Source organism: Mytilus californianus, unplaced genomic scaffold (genome assembly GCF_021869535.1).
Source record: "Mytilus californianus isolate M0D057914Y unplaced genomic scaffold, xbMytCali1.0.p SCAF_2, whole genome shotgun sequence".
NCBI classification, from domain to species: Eukaryota; Metazoa; Mollusca; class Bivalvia; order Mytilida; family Mytilidae; genus Mytilus; species Mytilus californianus.
Genome location: NW_026262668.1, coordinates 14883091 through 14910277, shown reverse-complemented (window position 1 = coordinate 14910277; position 27187 = coordinate 14883091). Strand labels below are relative to the sequence as shown.

The 27187-nt window shown below is 32.2% G+C and overlaps 1 protein-coding gene and 1 pseudogene across 3 annotated transcripts; both read left to right on the top strand.

The window, feature by feature from the left end:
- Positions 1 to 75: 75 nt before the first annotated feature.
- LOC127728896 (uncharacterized) lies at positions 76 to 8159 on the top strand (annotated as a pseudogene).
- Positions 8080 to 26363, top strand: LOC127729313 (L-proline trans-4-hydroxylase-like). 3 transcript variants are annotated; one of them, XR_007994586.1, is made up of 11 exons: positions 8087 to 8127; positions 9205 to 9245; positions 11344 to 11425; positions 12514 to 12595; positions 16415 to 16525; positions 16876 to 16967; positions 18573 to 18663; positions 22213 to 22342; positions 22838 to 22995; positions 23289 to 25110; positions 25277 to 26363. XR_007994586.1 is itself a non-coding variant. In XM_052237050.1 (10 exons), the coding sequence occupies exons 2-10, from the start codon at positions 9230 to 9232 to the stop codon at positions 23418 to 23420; spliced, it is 894 nt and encodes a 297-aa protein (XP_052093010.1). In that variant the 5' UTR covers positions 8080 to 8127; positions 9205 to 9229; the 3' UTR covers positions 23421 to 26363. The 3 variants fall into 3 exon arrangements, 1 of the variants encoding a protein (XP_052093010.1); XR_007994585.1 differs by having other exon boundaries at positions 23289 to 25775; positions 25941 to 26363; XM_052237050.1 differs by having other exon boundaries at positions 8080 to 8127; positions 23289 to 26363.
- The last annotated feature ends 824 nt before the right edge of the window (positions 26364 to 27187 follow it).

Genomic DNA, 27187 nt, shown 5'->3' with positions numbered 1-27187 from the left:
CTTAACCATCTGACTGATGGGTCAGGCTTACCACTATTCACCGAACAGGTTAAAGTCACTTTGTCACCCATTATAATGACCTGTGGCCCACTGATCATTGGTACCCCTGGAGGAACTATAAAAGAAGACTTTTTCATGAGTAATTCATTTTGTAAAAGCTATATAGTAAGCATTTGTAATCGATAAAACATTCATTTTTATAGAAATTTTAATATAGAAATTCAGTTTATACAACTAAGTTGATTGATTGATTAGTGTTTAACGCCATTTTCAGAACTGTTGGCTATTTTGTCGCCGTCATTTTTTATTGGTGGAGGAATCTGGAGTGCCCGGAGAGAACCACCGACCTTCGATAGGAAAACTAACAATCCTAGCCAATTAAAATTAGAGTCGAGTGCACCTGCCACGTGCGGGGTTCGAACTCACAAACTCAGTGTTGACGGGCTAGTGATACAGTATTAGAACTGCTTAGACCACTCGACCACCGGGGCCCCTATACAACCAAGACAATATTAACTGAGTACATGTACCTACATATCTGTAAGTGAATTATTTTATTGAACTTGATATTGATGAATGTTCTTCTATGCCACATGCTTTTATAAATTTTTTTCATTTCTAAGAATCTTTAATCTTCTAATCTATCGATTAGTTCGTACAGATTATCTGGTTTTCTACACATTGATATCGTAAAATATATCAACCGCGAGCCACAATGCAAATCTTTTTGGCGGGTGGGTGCAGCAAACGCGCTAGAAGGTTTCACAAAGTGTCGAGAGCTGTAGCTTATTGTTTAAATAACTTAAGAAAAGAACTTATTTTTTATTGTTCGTATGAGTTATAGATGAAATTCGTGTACTCTGATTCTATAAGCAGAAATTGAGATTTTCAAACATTGGTTAGATGAAATGGAAAAAATTGATACGTTAAATTGGGAAGTCCGTAAGGTTCTATAAATCCTCAAAAATAAATCGTTAGAAATGATCCTTTTTTTTAATTACGTTATTTATACTGCAGTATATCATTGTCTGTGTATTATACGAACGCTGACAATACATTTCAGAATATTCGCAAAAGTATGTTGACTCGAACAGGCTTATAGATGGCAGTGCAAAAAAAAAAATCAAACAAAGTACTACACAGATCTTTTTTTTTTTTAAGTAGCGCAAAAATATTACGAACACGATAGACGTTATGTCAGTCACTCTGCCAGCTTTTCGCGCGATGATTTTATTTTATAAATTGTGTGTGTTCATTGAATTACTAAATATTGAAACTTTTCAATTATTTTTCTTGTGAAAAATTCCGAATCAATAACAGAAACGCACATGGTATTTATTTACTGTTCTTAAAGTGATTGAGAGTACTGATTTAACCGATAAGCATTTTTAAATATTTAAATATCATAACATAATTCTCGGTGACACATGCAGTGCTATTTGTCATAAAACTTATTGTAATAGCTAACCAATTAAAGCAAGTTACTCATAATATACAATAAGTTATTATAACCAAATACATTACAGCCATTTGTGATAATATGTAACAAAGGTACTATATAATCTACTTACCCTGAGTCAGAGTTGGGATTATCAGTACAAACAAAGGTACTATACAAAAATTAAAAACCCTCTTCATCCTAAAAATACAAAATATAATTTCACAGTTTGTTCAATTTTTCGTGTAAAAGAACCGAAACAAGTTGCACATTCATTTTTTTCTTCTCTTTTAACGCAGGTTTTTAGGGGATCCTTAGTAGACTGTTGAAAGACATATTTGTCGAACATACCCTCAAAGTTTCCCCTCTTCTTCTCGGTCTCCCAAATTTTCAAAACCTACTGTTTAAATATATCGTTTAATTTGGTTTTATCCTGAATCATTATAAAATATTTGCCACTGGATGTAAAGCAAACAAAAATCAACCAATCTCAAAGTTGAGGCGTCGGGTTTATTATGTGTAACTGTTTATAGTTCATCAGTTTCTTTCACGCTGTTTACTTCTAAAACTTTGTTCACCCAGAATCTCGAGCAAATGAACAAAAAAATGTACCGATTGTTTTAACACTTAACTGAATTTGGAGAGTTAAGTTTCAGTCTGGAGAACAAATTTATCGGTTAAGAATGTTTATATAGGGACGTGAAATTTGAATGTTTCAGCAAGTTAACTAGCGTGTATGGGTTTGATGAATGTATTCAACCCATGATGAAAACATTAGACGTATCAGAACATGATCAGTTGCAGAAAACAATCCAAAGTACGGTCCTTTTGAGATTGCATGAAGAGCGTAAAAAGAAACAGGAATGTTTGTTGTAAAATGGAACTGAATCACTCATGAAACAGTTTAATTTTTGTTTCAGTCAGACTGAAAAGTCCGTGATGTTGTTTACAAGATCCTTAAATTTACAAATAATTTCTCGAAAAAATACATACTTGTTCTTGATTTCTTAATCCAGACCTCTTAAGACTGGTGTAACAGGTGCTCTTCCAAGACTGGACTGGTCAATGTAATAATGCGTCTGTACTATATAACAGGTCATGTGTAAAACTAGGGACAATGGGATTAAATATTAATTATGGTATTTATTATAAAAAAAAATATACTGAAATGAAATCTAATTAGTCGTTTATTGTTGTTTACGAAAAGTTAATATCTTGTTAATACTGTATTAATATTTAATTTGAATAAAAAAATATTACATGTAGTGATTCCATTTTACTACACTACATGTAGTATCTATGTAATAAGCAGATACCTGTATATATTTTCATATTCATATTATCCTTCATTAATCTTTTAAGATAACAATATATCTGATTCAGTGCAGTTTATGTCAATCGGATTGAGCAGGGTTATAAAAACAACTATGTTTGTACAGAGACCTACAATTGTATCATATGTCTCTGGTTTGATCAATTCACATTTTTATGTCACAACTGACTAAATTATTCTATTTGAAGATATAAAATGTCAGATGCTTCAAATACACTCATTATAAATATGGGTGAAAGGAGATGCGTGGTTTACGTCAATTGTGATGCGTGTTTTACGTCAATGAGATAGCAACCGAAAGACAAAAAAAAATATGGTAAAAGTAATGTTAAATAATTAGGAGTTGTTATCATGATGTACCTCCTTTTAACCTTATTCATGCCTACGATGGCTCAAAACTGCAATTTTGATTGAAATTTTTACAAACTTTGAGTAATTATCCATAAACGTTTAAGAAAGATATAACGTATTAACGGTACCAATTTTATTGCACCAGATGCGCATTTCGACAATACATGTCTTTTCAGTGATCCCGAGGCCTACTTTTTTGAATATATAAAAATCCAAAGCCTAATATGATCTAATATGAACGTTAAAAAAATGATCAACCTAAAAGGTAAAACCAAACCCGGACAAGAGATCAACCAAAACCAGAATTATGTTGGAAGTAATACTGTATATTATCATTCAGATACAAAGTCATTCATTTTTGAAAACAAAAATGTCTTTCGATGCAAAATTAACATAAACGTACGATCGAAGCGCCGAATATAGCATTTTGATACTATATGGAAATATGTAAAATTGTTGGAATTTTTTTAAATGGTCTTGTTCATACTCGTTCTTTTTCAATATCTGAGTTTGACCATGTGGTTGAAACAAATACTTGGTACATGGTTTGTCATACGTCTTTTCAAATTTCATCGGCCAATGATTTCTCGTAATAAAGTTCACTTTCTTGTATGTTCATCCATTAATTGTGGAGCACTACCCATAGGGTATAATTGTAGCAACTATATACACCTTAAAACATAAGGGAATATATAAACCTATGTACAGATAAATGAATAAGGGCAATATTATTATTATATCATAGGATAGTCATAACAGTTATAAAACATGAAATTAATTAATTAATCATAATAGTTATATTATAAAAAAACATGTGCTGAGGTGTAAGAAAAAGTTAAGTAGGAACTGGATATATTTACAAATAAAATTTGAAAATTTAAAACGCTCAAATTAGTTTCAAATTTTAATTCTATTGGTTAGTTAAAGGTGCTATTCTTACATCAGAATTTAAAATAAAAAGATAATCTTAAAAGAGTGTTACGTAAAAAGGAAATTGGTTAGGATTTTGAACAATTCCAACGTATATACATAAGTTTTCCATCACAATTTAAAATTTCCTATTTCATAGACATCGTCATTATTCTTTAAAGGTACTTAATATATCTTAAAAACTTTAATCAAGCAATATTTAAGTCTTAAAATTATCATAAAATAGTAATATGGTAAAAATAAGAAACTATCTTATTTTAAATTATCACTTATACTGTGCTTGTAATAAAACATTACCAATGACGAAACATAAGGTACTGAGTGAATCCGAATTATAAAAAAGAGGCGGTCTGAGATACCAAGAGGACATTCAGAACTGATAAGTCGGAGGGAAACTGACAACACCATGGGGGAAAAACACAATTAAAAAGATAAAACACTGCAGAGGAAACATAAACTTGACTGAGCAACACAAACCCAACAAAAAACTGGGGTTATATCAGGTGCTCCGGAATAGTAAGCAGATTGTGCTTTACTAGTGGCTTCATCCTAAAAATATCAGTTAGTTTTAGATTCTGATTACTTTATTGTTTCGCGCATTTTATATTTCAAGAAAACTTTTGATACCGATTCCGGTGCTCACGACATCGTTATGTGTTTCCTTTGGGAAATACGCCATCAGGTATACGTAAGCTCGATATAAAAAATTGTCGAATCCGATACAAACTTCATCAACGAGCACTTAAACCCCTAAAAGTGCCCAAACAGAACAGCCAAATCTTCTAGTCAACAGGTTTTCAAACCTTACAGTTTGATCATATGTTAAGAATACAAATGGAAACTATACGGCTTTGGTTTGGTACAAATCTATATATATGCAATCTCAGAAGTCCATTACTAGTCTGGCAACATATAAAACGCAAAACACCGCATGAACTAATTGCCAAAAAAACACAATCCGAATTTTCAGGCTACTTATTTTTTTAATAAACTGTACATGCAATAAATTACTTAGAAGTATATACATATTATTTACAAGGATTTATTACCTTTATAAGTCTATTTGAATTTTAAATATAAACAAAGAAACATACTTATATTAGTTTACCTTATGGAATCTGGGATTGATACAGTACTATCTATTGGTCCCAGTTTTATTATTGATTGTAGAGTTTCATAATTTACGATTTTTAAAGTAATTATATGAAATTGTGATAATTTTGGACATGTCTGATCTCAGGTGTGATTTGATAAAACTGGTCTTTTACGGTTATGTAATTTTCAGTATAATTTGACAATTAAGGGATAATCTGCCAATTAAGACAAGATTTGACATGCGGTAAATAATTTTAGGTTTCGCCTCTTTTTCGAGTAATACTTACAGTTATATACAATTATTTGTACCCATTTATACCCGAGAAAAAATAGATATGTTAATATATAAATAAATATAAACCAGCCTCAATATTCTTAGTATATATTGCTCGAATTGGAAACTACATGTTAATGTACAAAAATCAAAGGTATTAGTATTTAATTCTAATGGTAAAACATATCGAAATGAGTTTACCTATAATAATAATGCCATACAAACCGTCTCCAAATATTGTTACTTGGGAATAATGTTAAAGTGTAATGGCAACTTTAATTTAGCTGTATCCTTACTAATGGAAAACGCTAGGAAAGCATGTTTTAAGATTAAGAAAACAATTGGATTGGATAATCCTTGTAAACTTTTAGAAAAATTATTTGAGTCACTAGTAAGTCCGATCTTGCTGTATTGTAGTGAGATTTGGGGTGTTTTTGATAATTCCGGAGACGGTTCCATTTTGGAAAAATTCCATATGAAGTTCATAAAAGAAATTCTTGGTGTTCATTGCAAAGCAATTAATGCTGCTTGTAGAGCTGAACTTGGCAGGCTACCATTGTGGTCAAAAATCTCATTTTCTTGTATTAAATTTTTTGAACATATTTTAAGGTCTGAAAACACACTTGTATCCAAAATTTTTTTGGCAACTGAAAAAATAACCCCTGGACAAAGAAACTTTATTCTATTTTAAATAATCTAGGATTTTCAAACCTAGCTGGGGGAAACTTTTCTATGAAACAATATCTACCAGGTATCAAATATCGAGTGATTGATCAGTGCACGCAGGATCAATCATCAAAATTTCACAATTCATCCAAACTAAAATTTTATCAACAATTTCATAATTCAAATCAGCGTAGTTTTTATGTTGATGTTCTAAGTAATAAATTAGAAAGGTCATTTCTGTGTAAAATAAGATTGAGTGCACACAATCTTGCTATAGAAAAAGGGCGACATTTAGGTTTACCCACCAATGAACGAGTTTGTAATGTATGTAAATCGGGTGAGACAGAAGATGAAAATCACTTTTTACTGAATTGTGAAAAACTTTCTAACTATATTCACAACCCCCCTCCCCCGCCGCTTGGAAATCTTAAAATAATTTTTGTATTAATCATTTCTTGCTTTAATGTTATCTTTACTATAAATTGAATATCCAGCACTGAATAGGGTGACACGTTGTCGCTACACTCCTTTAAATATACACATGTCATAATTAAATTGGCCTAAGGGAAACTTGATAATTAGAGGATCAAAGGATTTGATTAAGACAATCCAATTAAGGCTGCTATCCCTATATTTTATTTCTTTGTTGGTTTTATGATTAAAACGACGTTTTCTGTTAGCTTGATTTGAAGAAAATTACTTTTTCACCCTATCATATCCATAAGATTGGTTTTTTAAATGACACCTGCAGAATCTAAGGATATTGCAAACTTTTATTCCACATCCGTACCTAGTGCACAAATGTGTAGCATTCTAAATTAAAACTGGAATCCACCTAGTTCTTTTTCTTTTCATAAACGAGAAATGTACGGGTTAAAAAGATGCTTCAAATATGCTTGGCTGCACTTTTCCCCATGCATTGTCTATTCAACTTCACAGGACGGAATTTACCGCAAATTTTGCGTTTTGTTCGCTACTGACGACAACCCCGGAAAGTTTGTTAAAAAAACCTGTTCAGAATTGGGTAAAGGCAAATGGTGAATGTTAATCTCGCGAAAAAAAACCACCACCAAACAGCCTTATTTAGATCACAAGACTTTACCAACACACATAATAATTCAGCTAGTGGAATAGATGCAAGGGCTGATACGATCTGTAATTAAATAATTGAACTAATCTAAAAAGTTTATTTTGAGTAATCATATGCCGGGTAAACAAAAAGTGTGCCAATTATTGAAAAACATGAGGTTTGGTATAACAAGAAAACTTCTCTAATATATATTAATGTTCAAAAACGTTTCTCACCCCCCCCCCCCCCCCCCCCCCCCCACGCTTTTAGCTCTGGATCCGCGCCTGAAGTTGTAGTGAAAATCAGCTAAATATGAAACGTTGCATTAATAGCAATTCTTTAAAAGTCCTGAAAGTGACAAGTTCTTATATACATAAATGTATGGTATATAGAAATGAGATTTTGAATTCTTAATTATAACATATTCCATTATGCAGTGTATTCATTGTTATCATGTACTGATATATGGGCCTTTGCCAATTATTGTAATTGTGTTTGTGCCAATAAAATATTTTTGTATTTGTATTTATTTGTATAAACTTTAAGAACATAATTCTAAAAGATGCAACTCCAGTTCGTGTTTAAATTCTGCTGGTAAAATAATTTTAAAGCGGTATTACTTAGTACTATATATATGCTAAGCTTGATGCCATCAGAGACATATAATACAATTATATGTCTCTGATGCCATACACGTCGACGACAACTTATTATACTGTTTGCCTTTGAGGATGACGATATGCTTTATAAAACTGAAATGATAATGCAAAGTTCACTGAAGAATATCCACCCCGATTTCAGTCACATTAATTCTATTCATTCATTTATATTTTTCACTCGTGCTGACGAATCATTATTATGGTGCTCCTTTTTATAGGAGACAAATATCAATCACGATAAAAGATCTTTACTTATTATAATGGTGTTTATTTCCCCGGTACATAGGGATTCCTGAAGCTAAAAAATCAAAGGTCTTTTTCTCTTCATTACAGTTTTACTTTAAAATGCTTTTGATACTTTAAATAATCGAAGCAACGACCCTAAAATAAGGACGAGAAATCACATCAGTTTTCAATTTCACTGCAGTGTGCTAAATTTGTGTACCGCATAATTCTCACTTTTGAAAAGATTGATGGACAGTAATCCCTTTTTCATGTTGTTTTTTAGTCCGTTTACTGAGAGACACGTCTCTGATTAACTTTAAACGGCCAAATCAGAAAGTCGCTCCAGACTCAGAATCTCAAAAGGGATACGATGTTTGGATGGTAAATACTCTGGTGGTTAATCCTCAATCCTAACACTCCATTGCATGGAGAGCTTAAACTTTGAAAAATCAGTTTGAGGGATTCTTCTCTGTGGGATGAAAGGCCCCTCTGACAATATGACGTTTGGGTTGGGCCCTTATTTTTGTGGAAATTTAGGATTACACTTATTATGACTCGCTGATTAATGATTAGTTTTCAGGAATTGGGGAAAGATTGCTTTATTTTTTCGTGAATTCAGGATTCGTTGTTTATATTTCTGGGAATTTGGGATTACACATCCTCATACCCCAGGCAGACTTGACTTTGAATAGGTGTCAATTAAACGTGTACCCCTCTAATGGGGGCTGTTATTTGTTCAGTGCACAGCAAAATGTGTGGCCCCATCCAAGGTGTCCTTGTTTTCCAGTACCAGTCCAAATTTTCCGCCCTTTGCCCTTCGTCCTTGTCCACCCACTATGCATAGGGCTTCTTTCTTTTACATTTTTTTTATATATTAACTGAATATTATGAAATATTTGCTCCTTTTCGATATAAAGAAAATAGCAATGTTCCTAAAAGAGAAAAATTCAAACAAACATTTGGTCATATATTATATCATATAACAAAAGGACACTACTTAGTATTATTAATATGGATGGATGTGTTGATTCTTCCATTTGAGAATTGTAACATTAACTTTTTGTTTGCATCATCCAGAGACATATAATAATAAATAATTGTATTATATGTCTCTGCATGATCCTTCTTTTTTAGATTTAAAATTTGAATTATTTTTTCTTTCAGAAATATTGACTATAATTCTATACAGATGGATACTTTAATAGGTAACTTATATATAATTATATATATATCGAATTGTTAAAAGTCTTAAGTATAGACAAATATATTTAAATAAAAAAGTCCAATATTGACGGATAATGCATATATTATTTAATAATTGCATTATCCGGCAATATTGGACTTTTTTATTTAAATATATATGTATATATATATATATACATGTCATGCATGTACAAAATGTATAGAAGTTTTAACATGTTTAAGAACAACTAAAAAAGTTGACTTGTTTATACTTGGATTAAGTTGGATATACATGTATGTGTGAAGTTTGAATAATTGAAAAAACAGATGATTATATTTTAACAATTAAAATTGAGAATGGAAATGGGGAATGTGTCAAAGAGACAACTACCCGACCATAGAGCAGACAACAATTAGCATGCTTAGACAATTTGTAATGTGTTTACTGTGTAGCCCTCCCCCAAAATGTGTTTTTATTTCATAACAAATTTTTAAATGACTTTCACAGTTTATGTCTTTGATTATTCTTCATCAAACTTGGAACATAAACTAATACAGTGGTGGCCAATATCTAAGAGACAAAGTACATTAACTAATACAGTGGTGGCCAATATCTAAGAGACACAGTACATAAACTAATACAGTGGTGGCCAATATCTAAGAGACACAGTACATAAACTAATACAGTGGTGGCCAATATCTAAGAGACACAGTACATAAACTAATACAGTGGTGGCCAATATCTAAGAGACACAGAACATAAACTAATACAGTGGTGGCCAATATTTAAGAGACACAGTATATAAACTAATACAGTGGTGGCCAATATCTAAGAGACACAGTACATAAACTAATACAGTGGTGTCCAATATCTTAGAGACACAGTACATAAACTAATACAGTGGTGTCCAATATCTTAGAGACACAGTACATAAACTAATACAGTGGTGGCCAATATCTAACAGACACAGTATTAATCTGCTTTAATTTAAAAAGAAAAAAACATAATGTTAGAAGGTGAATATATATCATTGAAAAATCCTTACTAGGGTACTGAATTCCTATCATATTGTATACTTAAATTTTTTCGCTGTTCAAAATATGCTAGGTTGTTCTACTGGTATTTGATAATGACATAATCCCCAAACTGCAATAGAATGATTGGTAGGTTGGTAGATATGAAATAAACCTCAATTCATGCTTGCCCTGATTGTGGCAGGTAGTGGATTTTATCCCTGGCCATATCAAACTAATATGTCTGGGTAGGGTGACATGTCTTCCTGTGGACTGTTACCATGTAAACTAGCATATTAAATAATGGCTCATTGTATAAGTAATTAAGTTAAGTACAAAGCTCGGCAAATTCTATATAAATAACACATAGCTGAGAGGGTAATAGAGCAGATTGTTACCCCGAGAAAACATTGTCAACTGAGGCGAAGCCAAGGTTGACAATGTCTATTCGAGGAGTAACAATCTGCTCTATCACCCTCTCAGATATGTGTTATTTAATTTATTATACTGAATGTTCTGTTATTACTGTCAATAAAATTTCAAATTCAAAGTAATAAACTATGTCGTCTTGTACATAACAATCATCCATATTTATTAAAGCGCACAGTTGAGCAAGCGTCTCCGTGAAGGGTAATAGAGTATTTGCCATGGGATAGAGTAAATTGTCTCCCTTGTATTAACCAATAAAAATCTGGCATTTTGACATGAAGTATAATAATATATAATATTAACCTGAATTTTGCTGAATATACATGCAATAGTTACTGTTGGACATTAAACAGCCATCCATCAACATAGTGCAATGGAAAAGGTGTGAAGGAAGCATTAATGAGACAAAAACCCAACCAAAAAAGTCTGTTAAAATAGAGAAATCAAATATTTGTGATGTACTCAGTTTCAGTCAAGATCACTCTTGATGTTGACTAAGAGTTGCAACACTCAGATTTATGATCCTGTCAGGCAATAACTATGGAAAACATAAAGAATTATTTCCGAGTGAATTAATCACCCACAATCACCTATATATATTCACCATGCAAAATAACACACCTTGTGTGAACAAGTAATGAACATTTTAAATGCTGAAATATTTGTATATTTTGGCAGACTTTGCATATGATGATAAAAATTTTGAAGTGACAGATGAGATGAAGAAATGTTTTGATGAACAAGGATATTTATTATTGAGGTAAGTATATTGATGTAATAAAACTCTGTACAATGTCTTGTGTGAAATAAGAAATAATGGTTATGATTCCTGTAGATGGAAGAGAATATTACATTCCTGTTGTTTTCAGCTCCCATTTGCTCTGGGCATTAATTTTATGTATAGCTTAATGTGAATTATTGTCACTTTGTCTGCTTACCCTTCAGTCTACTGCTTTTAATGCAATGTCCTTTTTTACCCTTTTGAAAATCCTTGGAAAAATTCAATTGCTATGTATGAAACTTAGATGTCAATGAACATTTACAAATTATGGCTTTAGTTACATAATTAGAAATGTTATTTGTTAGTTAAGTATGACAAGTAATCTTAATTAGCAGCCTTGTCCTTGAAAAATTACTGTAAATTCAGAAATTATTGCGTGCATTTATTATTGCGATTTTGTCATTTTAGACTAAAACGCGATTTAAATTTTTGTGATATTAAGAAAAATCCTGTTTAATTCATATAAAAAATTTCAAAATGCGAGTTTAAATTATTGCGATTATAACCCTGTCACATTTTTCACAATAATAAAAACATCGCAATAATTTCTGAATTTACAGTACAAGGTTATGGAAAGGGAAATAACTCACTGTATTTCTAGTCATTTGTTGTTGAATTATATTTCATGAATGACCCTATATATATAAATAAATGTAATTTTTGTCGTTTTCATATGACAGCTGTTGTACAAATTCATTTAATCTGAAAAGAAAATAAGTTTTGTATGATTCTAATTTCTCAACAGATCTGATTTTTTTTTAAAACAATGGAACAATATCTGTTTTCAAGGATATTTTAACTTAAAACATCTTTGTTCTAGACTGTTAATTGACTTTGAACTTACCTCACATTTTATGCATTTGTCTATATAAAATTATTTTTTAGATTATGATTCATCCTTTCTATGAAGAGGGAGATACATAATTTTTTTGTGTTGATTTTCACAAAAATTGCTAGGTATTTTCATGAAATTAAAAAACCAAACTTAATAATGATATAGAGAAAAATGTATTGATGAAGATCAGAATTCAGAAATTGATGAATGTTGCATTATTCTGTACTTATAGAGGTTTGCTAAGTCCTGAAGAACTTAAAAAAGTGAGAAATGTACTTGAGAATACAGACATGATAAAAAAGCATGGATATGGAGTAAGTTTTTTAATTGATACAAAAACTGTATTTTGTCAAAACAATTTACATATAAAATCTTATATTCACTCACCTGCTACGCTTGTTGATTGTAAGTTTTTTCAAAAGTAAATAACACCACATATTTGACCCATCAAAAGAAACGAATTGTACATAATGGAATCCTCACAATTATTTGGAGTTATCTCCCCTAAATCAGGATTTTTAACAATTTTTACCTTTTATCTTCAAAACAATAATAGATAAATATACTCTGTAAATGCAAAAAATAATAAGCAAATGAAAGATCTACGAAAAAACAAAAGAATGAAATCGTCAGCCCCCTCCTTATAAGACTAATTGAACTAAAATGACAATTTTTTAACAAATTTTAATGAGTTTATATATCATTTTGAAATAATATAAATGATACATAGAAACTTTAACTAGCAAAAGAGATGAGTGTTGTAAGATCTACCATTACTTAAATATAATTCGGATGGTCATTCAACTCTTTACAGGATTTTTGCCCTGAGATAAATCAATCTGGAGCCACAAATCATTTAACTGATGGGAATCATCAAATGACTCCTTTTATGAGTTATTACCCTTAAATGATGATTACTCCTTTTATGAGTTATTACCCTTAAAGGATGATTTTTTTTTTACATATTATTTTATTTTGGCTATTATTCCAAATGGAGTGATACTGGCTCCTTTGAGCCTGTTATTCCAAATATATACTAGGGGTATACAAATAGTTCACTATTACAGAAATGTCAGTTGACTCCTTAGTCCTTATAAAAGTTATTGCCCTTAAATGACTATTTTAGCTGATATCTTGAAAAGCAAGAAAAGATCTACAAACATGTTCAAACATTTACATGAACAAAATCATAAATTGACTCATAGGAGTTATTAGCCATTTTTGCATTGTTGGATATTATCATAGAAACTAAAATATATATGTGTAGGACTCGGAGGTGCGATGGGGATGCTGAAGTGTGATGGTCACGCTGAAGCGGCTTGTCTACGCCGAAGTTAGATGGTCCTTTCGCTGAAGTGCAATGGTTTTGCATGACGTTAGGATATTGTGACGTTTTAAAATGCAACGTTATTAAATTGAATGGATTTACAGGCAGGAGAATAAGATTTGTAGATGAAGGTTTCATGTGTACAATAGAAAGGAAACAGAATAAAACAAACGATTCAAGTCCCAAACAGTTTTGAGCATTAGAGGTGGAGGTTACAAAAATATGTAAAACTAAGTCTAAGTGGGACAGCAAACCATGGGGAACAAGACGGCTAAAAGATGATCTTGGTCTGCAGATGGGCTAACCCGTGTTCGGAAGCATGTATAATGTATGCCGCAAACGTTTTGTACGACAAATAAAATGTCTTGATCTTAATATTAATTTTGACTTCTCTTCAAGTATACATCTTATAAGTGTGTGCGGACAACTTAACAATAAAATAAAATTAATTATTAGCAATGTTTACGTTATATATCCGAATGGTCCCACTTTGGTGTACTTCTCAATATGAGTCAAGCATAAATGTACTTGGTAGTTTTTATTTCTAAAAAACTGTTATGATATGAGATAAATAGATGAGATGACTGAGTGTTGTGAGCAATTTCTTTGCTATTACATGACAAGAACAAGTTACTAGACTGAGTATATTTGATAAAATTATATGTATCCCACTTAGTTAGTACTATAGACCGCTGCGCTGAACCCATTTTTTTTATCACACTTGAACACTCAATATAAAGACATGTCCTCCAACTAGAATCCATTATACTTAATCTGAGCCATCCAGTCTATTTTATGACTCCATACTGGTGTGTGCTAAGCGAATAGTTAGCAAATTAAAAATTAAAGTCTTTGGGTTGACCTGACTAGAAATAAAACCCGATCTTCCAAATGCAAGGCTAGCACGCTAACCACTACACCGCCACATTAAATGGGGTTTTAACTTCAGACCATCGCATTTAGCTAGTAAACACGTCACAGTTAGACCATCGCATTTCAGAGTACCCACCAAACGGGCTTCAGCATATCTAACAACAAGTTAGCGTCACAATGACACCATCGCGGTTCAGAGTTTTACATATGTAAGACTCACATTCATGGCCGGTTTCAAATAAATGGCATATTCCAAATCTATGGTGAATATGACATCATATCATGCCTTCCCAAATCTATGGCAGATTTTTAAGAATCCCAATCTAGGGCAATTTTTCTTGTTTCCTAATCCATGGCAGATTTTATTGTTTCCTAAAAAATGGCAAATTTTCTGCAAATGGAGGACCAGTCAGAACATATCTGGCATTGACTTGCCTTAAACAAGTGTCTTTCTCAAGAAATCTCATTTATTCAACAGTATTATTATGTGTTTGACATAAACATAGCTGAACATGATGTATATAGTATAATCTATGACAGTTTCCAAATCTCAAGACAGATTATTTGGTACAATAGTACAGGTATAGTCGCTGTAATATAGCTGAAAATGCAGTAGATTTTGTTAAAAAATTTAAGAGTACAATAGGTAAAAATTATAAAAAAAAAAAACCAACATAGCATAACAAAAAATTATGAAAGAAAAGCAAAACAAATACCAAAGTCACAGTAAAAACTTGTTCAATCAAGGGACAAGGCACCACCAAGAACACAGACAAGGACAAGAAAAGACGGAGCAGAAACAAACACAAAACACAAACATCAAAAACACTGAAAACAAAAGGATAAACAATGCGAATTATCATAAAAACGGAGAGTGAATTCAGGTGCTCCAGAAGAGTAAGCACGTCCTGTTCCACATACGGCATCCGTCGCAATGTCCAAAGCTAACGAAAAAGCCTGTAGTAAGTAAAAAGTCAGCATAAGAAAAATGGATAAGGAGTGCAGCAACGGAAACATATCAATAACCATTTGCGAAACTATAAGGGTCCTTGGAAACTGGCCTTTTCTTTTCATTCTGGATATAACAAAAATGTCATCTGGAACGGTATTTGAATATATGTGTTCTGTCATCTTTAGCGGCGGCAACGACATAATTTGATGTTAGTTATTTGTGACGTTATAGTTTACTATTTTCCCTGGAAAATTACGCAATAATCAAAACCTGCCATAGATTTGGAGAAAACAAAAAATTGCCATAGATTTATGATTTGTATGGCATTTGTGATGTCATATTTGCCATAGATTTGAAATCTGCCATAGATCTGGAACCCACCATAGATTTGAGTCTTACATATATATAAAACATGTAAACAGAAAAATGAAACTTTGTATTATATATCCAGGTGAGTGATTCAGGCGACTTGAAGACTCTTTTTAGAAATATATATTCATTAGGAGACAATTCAAACTCAACTAATGACATTTACAAGTCTCTGTTTCATTTGAATAACCAAAGTCTTAAGAACAAGTTCTACAACAGTCATGACAGTAAGAGACCTTTTAACCAAGTTACATGTATATCCCTTTGAATACTTGAAAAAGAGAGCTTCCAACAAAGATTTTGAATAAAAGGCTAATAAAGAAATTTAATGTTATAATGTCCATGTATGTGCTGTGATTAAGTAGGATTAACTGTCTCCCATTATCAATGATGCTTTGATTATACATTTAAAAAAGTCAATCTTAGACAGGATGTATTATGGTTTACTATTGGCTGTTTGTCCACAATTTGAACTATTCAATTATTTTTTGCAACAATTCCAGTATTTGCAAGACAGGTGTATCAGGCGCTCCTGGTGCAGCTATTTATTTTGTTTCAGATAAGAATGGTTTTGTTATATGGTTTATCGATTGTCTCTACTTTATATTTCAGATACCAGATGCTTCAGGTAGAATGCCCAGAATGGTGTTATGGCGAGCCCCGGGGAGTGATGTTACAGGAATGATCTGTCGATGTGAAAAGGTTGTTACTACTTCAGAAAAAGTAAGAACTCAGTCTTGTATGAAATCAAGTGTGTGATTATTTAAGTAATGAGTGGAAAAAGACATAACACATGTGTGGTACAAACTTGTCCAATAAAGCTTCCTTTCTTTCAAAGGAACCTTTCCTGTAAGTGCTTTGTTGGTCACCTGCAGTTCTTAATCTTATTCCGAATGTCTTAGAATTCAATCTGATATTTTAATTTTAGTATGTGCTGAAAGAAACATCTGAATTGAAACTACAAATTTTATGATACAATGTTTTAGTGAAAAATAAATGTCACATGTGAATTTAAATTATGCTTTTGGAATCTGTAAATTTATACACGAGTATTATAAACGTATTTATATTAGCTTTTAGGAGGTGAGGTTTACCACTATAGTTCTAAAGTAATGATGAAAGATCCAATGGTTGGAGGCAGACAAGAGTGGCATCAAGATTATGGGTGAATATATATGATAGATAGTTGTACAAATGTCCAATAGGAGTATTTGTGGTATGGTAACTGCAGCATATTTCCCTGATTAATGGAACAGGGAAAAAATCAAACAGTAAAACCTGTATAAACTGGGTGGTTCTGTATATTTAGGTTTCTAGATTAACAGCAAGTTATTGACTTGTGACATAAGATATTTTGTATACAACAGGTCTGTCACATTTAAACTATAAGCTAATAAAAACATGCTTAAATATGTCTTAATGAAAGGTTATGTCATGATTAACGTAAAACTATTTTTACATGAACATGTGTTCCCTGTTTTTTTGTTATTTGGTTTCACAGGATAGTGACTTCATTAATAGTTTTTATATGACCGCAAAAAATTTTTTGCTTCGTATAATGCTATGGTGTCGTCGTCTGTGTTGGCGTCATCCGAAGACACATTTGGTTTCCGGACAATAACTTTAGTTTAAGTGAATGGATCTGTAAGAAATTTTACCAGAAGGTTTAATACCACAAAAGGAAGGTTGGGATTGATTTTGGGGGTTATGGTACCAACATTTTAGGAATTAGGGGCCAAAAACAAGCATTTTTGTAGTTTCCGGACAATAACTTGTGTGTTAGTGTATAGATCTCTCAGAAATTGTACCACAAGGTTCCATATCCCAAAAGGGAAGGCTGGGATTGAGTTTGGGGGTAATTGCCCCAATGATTCAGGGAATTAGGGCCAAAAAAGGGGCCAAAAACAAGCATTTTTCTAGTTTCCAGACAGTAACTTGTGTTTGAGTGTATGGATTTTTTTTTCCAATTTTTTTGGGGGGTTCATATTTTTTTTCTTCAAAATTTTTGAAATTTCAAATGATTGCACAGTATTGCGCAATAGCAAGAAATCTTCAATTGCACAGAATTGCGCAATAGCACAGTATTGTTCAATACCACAGTATTGGGCAATAGCAAGAAATCTTCAATCCCCTCATTCAGCTTCTCTTCCACTTTGAATTTCGTGTCCAAATCCTTGCATTGTTGAAATTGTTCAACTAGAGTTTCCTTTTCCACTCTCCATCTTATGTTTCCATCATTGGTATAGCCAATTCAATAGCAAACATTTCATCGAACAAAATTCCATTATGGTGGAAACATTATTGTACCATATTTATCACAGACAGTGAAATGTCACCATCTTGGTCATCATATTATCAAGGTAATGGGTAAGGAGGTTCGCAATGGAGAACCCAGCATTTCATAAACACGATGTAATTGTCTCACTCCACGATTTAAATGTATTTTTTTCTTTCTGATACATTTTTGGCAACGGTTTGTTCAAATAATTTGGTGTACATTAAGATTCCATATTGTTAGTTTGAGTTTACGTATCATAATGACAACTTAATTGTGTTTGCAAATGAATTCACAACTTTAAGTTCAGGGTTAAACACATGGTTGATAAACCATCAAATTCTGGATCTGCACCTAGCATTTATAGTGTAACTACTGGTACAAGAATGGACAACTGTTCCGTAATTTTCTTTATCTATTTATTTTGTAATTACTAGTAGACTACTGTTCCCTGATGCTCTCAGTGTATTTACTCTATACATATTTATTTTGTAGATACTGGTACAAGAATGGACTTCTGTATCCTGATGCTCTCAGTGTATTTATTCCAGTTGACAGATGTAATAAAGCAAATGGTTGTCTTCAGGTACCCATTGATTTTCCAAATCTAGTAGATATTTTTCTGTATGTTATGATTATATACATGTTTGCATGAACTCATTGGGACCAGCGTTAGTAAAGTAGAATGTACTCTATAGGATAATAGGTGACTCAAGTACCGGCATGATGTAAAAACAATGAATCAAAGAATTCAACTTTATATATCACTAATATAGGGCAATGGTGTTGTTCAACAAAATTAATATTTCCAATGATTAACAAGTTCTGGGTCGAATCCAATACTGAAACCAATAGTATATGTCACATTTAGTTTCCAGTTGTAGTTAGTTACCTATTACCTTCTGTAAATCCCTCCTCTATCAGGAGAACCTAGAATTCTTCCAGTAGTTGATTTATATCTATGTTACACTATAGTACACTATTTAACAAGTCTGTTTTCTTCCACCTCCATACCACTATAAATTTTGGTTAATTAGTTAAATAATTAAATTCAGTTTAAAGTAAGTTTATTGTAGTAAGAAAACCAGGATGGGTTCAAACAGAAAGATTTTGAAAGCATGAGAAAACTGTGCTACTTATAATCAGCCTGACTTTATAAGATGAAAATACGAATATTAAAAATCCAGGCTAAAAATAAGGCATAAGTACTTTAATTCAGTCACAGACCAGTGATGTCGCATATGTTTTCTAGTATCTCTTTATAAGGTAAAAATTGTATTTCTTTAAAAGTTAACACCTTTAAAACCATATTTTTTAAAATATATTTTGATGACAAAAGTTATGTAGTTTTAATTGGAGTAAAGATTGCATGAAATTCAATCAAAACCTGATAGTCACTGGCAATTTTGCTGCAATTTTTATTCACGATTTTCCTCCACATATAGGAGAATATCTAAATTTATTAAAATGGTGACTATTTATATTTTTATACGACCGCAAAAAAAAATTGCGATCGTATATTGGTATGACTTTGGCTTCGTCGTCGTTGTCATCGTCTGAAGACACATTGGTTTTCGCACTCTAACTTTAGTTTAAGTGAATGGATCTCTATGAAATTTTACCATTAGGTTCAATACCACAAAAGGAAGGTTGGGATTGATTTTGGGGGTTATGGTACCAACAGTTAAGGAATTAGGGGCCAAAAAGGGGCCAAAAATAAGCATTTTTGTAACTTCCAGACATAACTTGTGTGTTAGTGTATGGATCTCTCTGACATTGTACCACAAGGTTCCATATCACAAAGGGAATGCTGGGATTGATTTTGGGGGTAATTGCCTCAAAATTTTAGGAATTAGGGGCAAAAAAAGGGGCAAAAAACAAGCATTTTTATATGGACAAATACTTTAGTACAAAACATAATTGAAAGCAGTGTAAGGGAGATAAATCAAATACATCATTTGAATTACCTCCCTCACACTGCTTTTAAATTATGTATAAAGTAATGGTTAATGAACAATTAAGACAATTTAAAACAGTGTAAGGGAGGTAATCCACATACAACTTTTTGAATACTTCCCTTACACTGCTTTTAAATTATGTTTAAAGAAATGCATATTTATAAAGGAAGACCAGTAATAATATCTGCAAATGTTGCATCTTTTTTTTTTTACAAAAAAATCCATATGAAAGATTTGACACCATATTTTAAATTCTATTATAAAATAGATTAAGTTAGCACTATGGTAAATTTAAATGGGTAATTATGGTTGCAAATTCCATTGGAAATTTGAATTGAGATTATGACCATATCTTGAGGGAAAGAATTTTTTGGGGGATAAAAAGAAATTGTGGGGGGTCAATTTTTTCTCATTTCAGATTTCAGAAATTAAAAAGATTTATTCTTCAAATATTATTTTTTTTTCAAATTTCAAATATTGAAAAATTTCAAGAAGTAATCTTTAATTGCACAGTTTGGCGCATTAGATTTGTAGAATCTTTGACCACATTTATTTATTTGTTATGCCAAATCTGACCGTGTATTTAGATTTTTAATTTTGGGTTCAGTTTTCAAATTGGTCTACATTAAGGTCCAAAGGGTTCAAAATTAAACTTATTTTGATTTTAACAAAAATTGAATATATGGGGTTCTTTGATATGCTGAATCTTAACATGTATTTAAATTTTTGATTTCGGGCCCAGTTTTCAAATTGGTCCAAATTGGGGTCCAAAATTAAACTTTGTTTGATTTCAACAAAAATTGAATATATGGGGTTCTTTGATATGCTGAATCTAAACATGTATTTAGAGTTTTGATTTTGGGCCCAGTTTTCAAGTTGGTCCAAATTGGGGTCCAAAATTAAACTTTGTTTGATTTCAACAAAAATTGAATATATGGGGTTCTTTGATATGCTGAATCTAAACATGTATTTAGATTTTTATTTGGGGGCCCCGCTATCAAATTGGTTCATATTGAGGTCAAAAGGGTCCAAAATTAGACTTTGTTTTATTTCATCAAAAATTGAATTATTGGGGCTCTTTGATATGCCAAAACTAACCGTGTATTTAGATTTTTAATTTTTGGTCCCGTTTTTTAAATTGGTCTACATTAAGGTCCAAAGGGTCCAAAATTAAACTTAGTTTGATTTTAACAAAAATTGAATTCTTGGGGTTCTTTGATATGCTGAATCTAAACATGTGTTTAGATTTTTTATTATGGGCCCAGTTTTCAAGTTGGTCCAAGTTGGGGTCCAAAATTAAACTTTGTTTGATTTCAACAAAAATTGAATATATGGGGTTCTTTGATATGCTGAATCTAACCATATATTTTGATTTTTGGGCCCCGTTATCAAATTGGTCCACATTGAGGTCAAAAGGGTCCAAAATTAAACTTTGTTTGATTTCATCAAAAATTGAATTCTTTGGATTCTTTGATATGCTGAATCTAACCATGTATCTAGATTTTGGATATTGGACCATAATAGGTAAATTAAAAAATTTTAAGCTCTTAGACCACATTCATTCTGTGTCAGAAACCTATGCTGTGTCAAATATTTAATCACAATCCAAATTCAGAGCTGTATCAAACTTGAATGTTGTGTCCATACTTGCCCCAACTGTTCAGGGTTCAACCTCTGCGGTCGTATCAAGCTGCGCCCAGCGGAGCATTTTATTCTACTTGTCAAAGTCGCTAGAATAAATTGTTCACAAATATTAGTTGGTTTACAGTATCTGTTCTAAAAACAGGTTGAACTGCAATTTTGGACAAAGGAAGATAACTCAAATTCAAAATATTACCTAAATGTGATCCATCGTTTAATACAATTCAATGTCATAATTTTAAGTTCACATTTCAAAATCAAAGCAATCTTTACCCTTCAGTGCTTGCATTCACTTTGTTAAAAGTATCCAAAGTCTCCCTGTCCTCTTTACATCAATGAATTGATGTCAGCTATACTTAAATTATTTCTTCATTATGTTGAATTAAGTTTTTTTAGCTGACTTCCATTCAATGGTTAAAACAGGCAATGTTTATATGTTGGTTTACAGTATGGTCTTTGTATTAGGTTTAACCATGATTTCATATCCCTGGTTATACATGTATATGGTATATTACATAGTATTGTCTTTGATTTAGATTTTACCGGGATCTCATGTCTGTGGTCGTATAGAACATGGTATGGTCGCTGGGCAAACTGGGGCTGATTTAGAACGTGTCAAAGAACTGGAACAAAAACTTCCAAAACATTATGTGGAAATGGAAGCAGGTTTGACCTTTTCATAAATCATTTTGAATGAATCCTACATTAATGATATCAGCATTACAAATTAAACTCATACAAAAGCATGGACCCAGTTTCATTCTGAATTTTCTTCATATGTTTTAAAGAATTCCCTTCAGTTGAATTGAGAGGAGACATCCATATAAAGCATGTGTGTGCACACAGTATTTTGTATTGTCTTGTAACTTACAAGTATGATTTTATTACAAACAGTAAGCAGTGCAATATATAATGTTTACTTTTGTAGATATCATCTTGTCTTATATTGAAACATGTGTTATTAATAATTTTTGTGGACTGTATATGTTATGAAGACACACATATTACCACAGGCTGCTGGCAATCATCTTTATAACAATAAATAAAAATTTAACCCTAATTTAAAAAAAAATATGGGATAAATGTCAGTTTCAAAAATTTAATGTTGCATCGCATATTTAAATTACCAAGATCAATTCTTATGGCTCTTTTTGTTTGTAGGTGATGCTCTATTTTTCCATTCCAATGTCCTTCACTGCAGTGATCCGAATGATAGTCAAAACAGACGTTGGGCCTTCATAATGGCCTATAATATGGCCAGCAATGATCCTGTAGAAAGTTTAGCAGCTCCATTCCCAAGATACACAAAACTGGAAAAAGTAAGTAAAAATACAATCTGAAACTTTGTGGGGGTGGTTTCTAATACAGATTGGGGAATTGAAAACCTAGATACGTAATTATTATAAACAGAATTTATCATGTTATATTGATCATTTTAAACATGCATGAAATATTTTCCACTGGACTTTAAGCATCCAACAATTAATCAACCAATCATGTTATATTGATATTTAGCATTTAGGATACCCTCAGTAATGATTATTATAAATATTACACTTAGTAAACATCAAAGAAAAATAAACTTATTGATTTTATTTTTTGTTTTTTTTAGGTACCTAACTCAGCTATCTTGGAATGTACAAATGAAACAGACTTTAGTGGGAAAAATTTCTTAGATCCAACAGAAGATAAAACTGTGAAAGCTGACTTGTCTAGACCCACCAATGCTACCAAGGCATATTGATGTGCTGATTGTTAAATTATCTAGGCAAACAAGTGGGACATAGCAATAAAGGTTGTAAAATAGGATTTCTTAAATTTAATTTGACAAAAGAGGGAATAAATCTATAATGTAGAGGTTTATGTTTCTATACATTTATATTCATTTTACACCGTGGATTCATTTTTTTCGTGGATATTTGATTTTGTGGTTTTGCAAAAGTTTGTATACAAGCCTATAGAAAATATATACTTTGTTGAACTTTTAAAGTCGTTGTTTCCCTATACCCACGAAATCAAGGAAAATTTGTACCCCACGAATAATTATGAATCACCCCACGAATAATTATGAATCACCCCACGAATAATTATGAATCACCCCACGAATAATTACGAATCCACAGTATACTGAAATTGTTACTTATTTTGTTCCCTTGAGAACAAAGTTTTTATAGAAGTACTGCATTCAAATAGGAGTTAGCTTATGTGTCTATCACTAATCCTGTACGGGTAATGACATTTCATGCTCATGATCATGATCTTACCTTCGATCCAAAATTGTGCATATTTAAGACCAAGACTGCACCTGATACATTTATTTAAACATTGTGTGGACCATATCCTTGTTTTGTTTGCTTAGATTCAAGAAATATGCACAAAATTGTTCATGGCTAGGAATATATAATGACCTTAACTGAAGACTACAGCTAATACATACATTAAATTGGTGTTCTAGTAATATCTTTACTATCTGAATGGTTCAAATTATACTGAGGACAATTTCTCCAAAGAACAAATGGAATGCTACTGAAACACTAGAAATCAGCTTTCATTGAATTTATTATTTATTACATAATTCTATTGTAAACATCTTATAACTATTGAACTTTTAAAAATATATTTTATAATAAAATGTTTTATAAATATAGTGCTATAATTCTTAGGGAAACAGTGCTATTTCAAATCCCAAGGTGCTATTTGAAAATGATAGGATGGAGACTATTAAAATTCTGAAAAAAACAGTAATCAGTAAGTTAATAAGGCCCTGTTTAGTGAAGTTGGAGTGTATAGTATTTGTTTTGTCTCTTTAATTGTATGTTTTTTTCATTCATATGTAGGCCATTTGTATCCACAATGTCCCCCTTTGTATCCACAATGTCTTCTTTTGTATCTACAATGTCTTCCTTTGTATCCACAATGTCCCCCTTTGTATCCACAATGTCCCCCTTTGTATCCACAATGTTCCCCTTTGTATCCACAATATCTCCTTAACAAAGGGTATGATTTTATAATAAAATGCTCAGTATCTGATGGCTTTGTGGTACTATTTTATTTTCATCCAAATGATTACTTGGGTTAACATTGCAAAACACAAGACTTAGTCATAAAGATAAAAGGAGAGAACTGGTTTTAAGCTCACCTGGCCCTAGCTTTTCTCATCACTTGGCGTCCGTCGTCATCGTCATTGTTAACTTTTTACATTTTGAACTTCTTCTAGAGAACCACTGAATGGAATGAAACCAAACATGGCATGAATGTTCCTTATGAAGTGCTGACCAAGTGTTGTTACTTTTTAGCCGATCCATCATCCAAGATGGCCGCCAGCAGGGGACTTCGTTTAACATAGGACCCTATGGACAATACATACAAATGTCTTCTTTTAGAGAACCACTGAATGGAATGAAACCAAACATGGCATGAATGTTTATTATGAGGTGCTGACTAAGTGTTGTTACTTTGAAGCCGATCCATCATCCAAGATGGCCGCCAGCGGGGGACTTCGTTTAACGTAGGACCCTTTGGAAAATACATACAAATGTCTTCTTTTAGAGAACAACTGAATGGAATGAATCCAAACATGGCATGAATGTTCATTATGAGGTGCTGACCAAGTGTTGTTACTTTGAAGCTGATCCATCATCCAAGATGGCCGCCAGCAGGGGACTTTGTTTAACAAAGGAGACTATGGGAAATATATACAATATCTTCTTTTGATGAACCACTGAATGTAATGAAACCAAACATGGCATGAATATTCCTTATGAGGTGCTGACCAAGTGTTGTTACTTTGTAGCAAATCCATCAACCAAGATGGCTGCCAATGGGGGACTTAGTTTAACAAAGGAGCTTATGGGAAATATATACAAATGTCTTCTTCTAGAAAACCGCTTAATGGATTGAAACCAAACATGGTATGAATGTTTCTTTTGAGGTGCTGACTAAGTGTTGTTACTTTGTAGCTGATTTGTCATCCAAGATGGCTGCCAGCAGGGGAGAGTAAGTTTAACATAGGACCCTATGGGAAATACATACAAATGTTTTCTTCTAGAGAACCAATGAATAGAATGAAACCAAACATGGCATGAATGTTCCTAATGAGGTGCTGACCAAGTGTTGTTACTTTGTAGCTGACCCATCATCCAAGATGGCTTCCAGCAGGGGATTTAGTTTAACATAAGACCCTATTGTAAATACATACAAATGCTTCTTCTAGAGGTGCACTGAATGGAATGAAACCAAACATGGCATAAATGTTCCTTATGAGGTGCTGATGAAGTGTTGCTACTTTGTTGCCGATTTACTGTTCAAGATGGCCACCAGGATTTTTTATTAAATTATGGGGCCAATATTAAACCAAGTTTGGCCTCAATCATTATTAGGGTATCTGTTATGATTTTAATCTATTTTTACATGATTTCCAAAACCAAAGTAGAATCAGGTGAGCGACACAGGCTCTTGAGAGCCTCTAGTTTATTTATATGATAAGTTTTTTAATTGAATGAGTATATTTGTCTCAATATTATAACAAATGGGGAATATTATGCCATTAAATGATTGTTATATTTTTATATATTGATAATTTCTGATTATTGTAATGTATTTGTTATCGTTAATGAATTTTATGTAAAACTACAAAAAAAAATGTATATCAAGATTATGTGCAATAAATATATAGTTATAATATTTATGACTAGTTTTTTTTAATTAAATTGTGTGATTCTATAAATTTTTCAAAAAATGAAAATAAATAAAACAAATTAAAACAGCAATGATTTAAAACAAATCTTGATCTTGTATGTTATTGTAAAAAATAGTTTGTTTTTGATAAAACTAGAAAAGTTTTTTTTCCCAAATGAAGAAAAATAACCCATCCCCTTAAAAAAAGATGAATGGTTGGTGCTTAACACAAGCTAGGTAACTGTCAACAAGAAGAAATGTTGCCCTACCTTAATACTTGATACTGGGTAGTCTTTTCACAAGCTAGGTTACTGTCAACAGGAAGAAATGTCGCCCTACCTGAATACTTGATACTGGGTAGTCTTTTCACAAGCTAGGTAACTGTCAACAGGAAGAAATGTCGCCCTACCTGAGTACTTGATACTGGGTAGTCTTTTCACAAGCTAGGTAACTGTCGCCCTACCTGAATACTTGATACTCGATAGTCATTTCACAAGCTAGGTAGGTAACTGTCAACAGGAAGAAATGTCGCCCTACCTGAATACTTGATACTGGGTAGTCTTTTCACTAACACTAATTTGGAGGTGCTTAGTGGAGATGTAGATATTACCAATTTTACAGTCTTCACATCAAAGACACAACTTTATGCATGTGAGTTAAGTACATTACCAAGGAACATACGAGGCAGTTGAACAAAGTACATTACCAAGGAACAAACGAGGCAGTTGAACAGAGTATATTACTAAGGAACAAACGAGGCAGTTGAACAGAGTATATTACCAAGGAACAAACGAGGCGGTTGAACAAAGTACATTACCAAGGAAAAAACAAGGC

Bases quoted from the DNA above. Each gene is read 5' to 3' on its own strand.
- LOC127729313 (XM_052237050.1), top strand. The intron at 12,596-16,414 runs GTAAGTTTTTTA...TTTATATTTCAG, and splicing joins TAAAAAAGCATGGATATGGA to ATACCAGATGCTTCAGGTAG. The intron at 22,996-23,288 runs GTAAGTAAAAAT...TGTTTTTTTTAG, and splicing joins GATACACAAAACTGGAAAAA to GTACCTAACTCAGCTATCTT.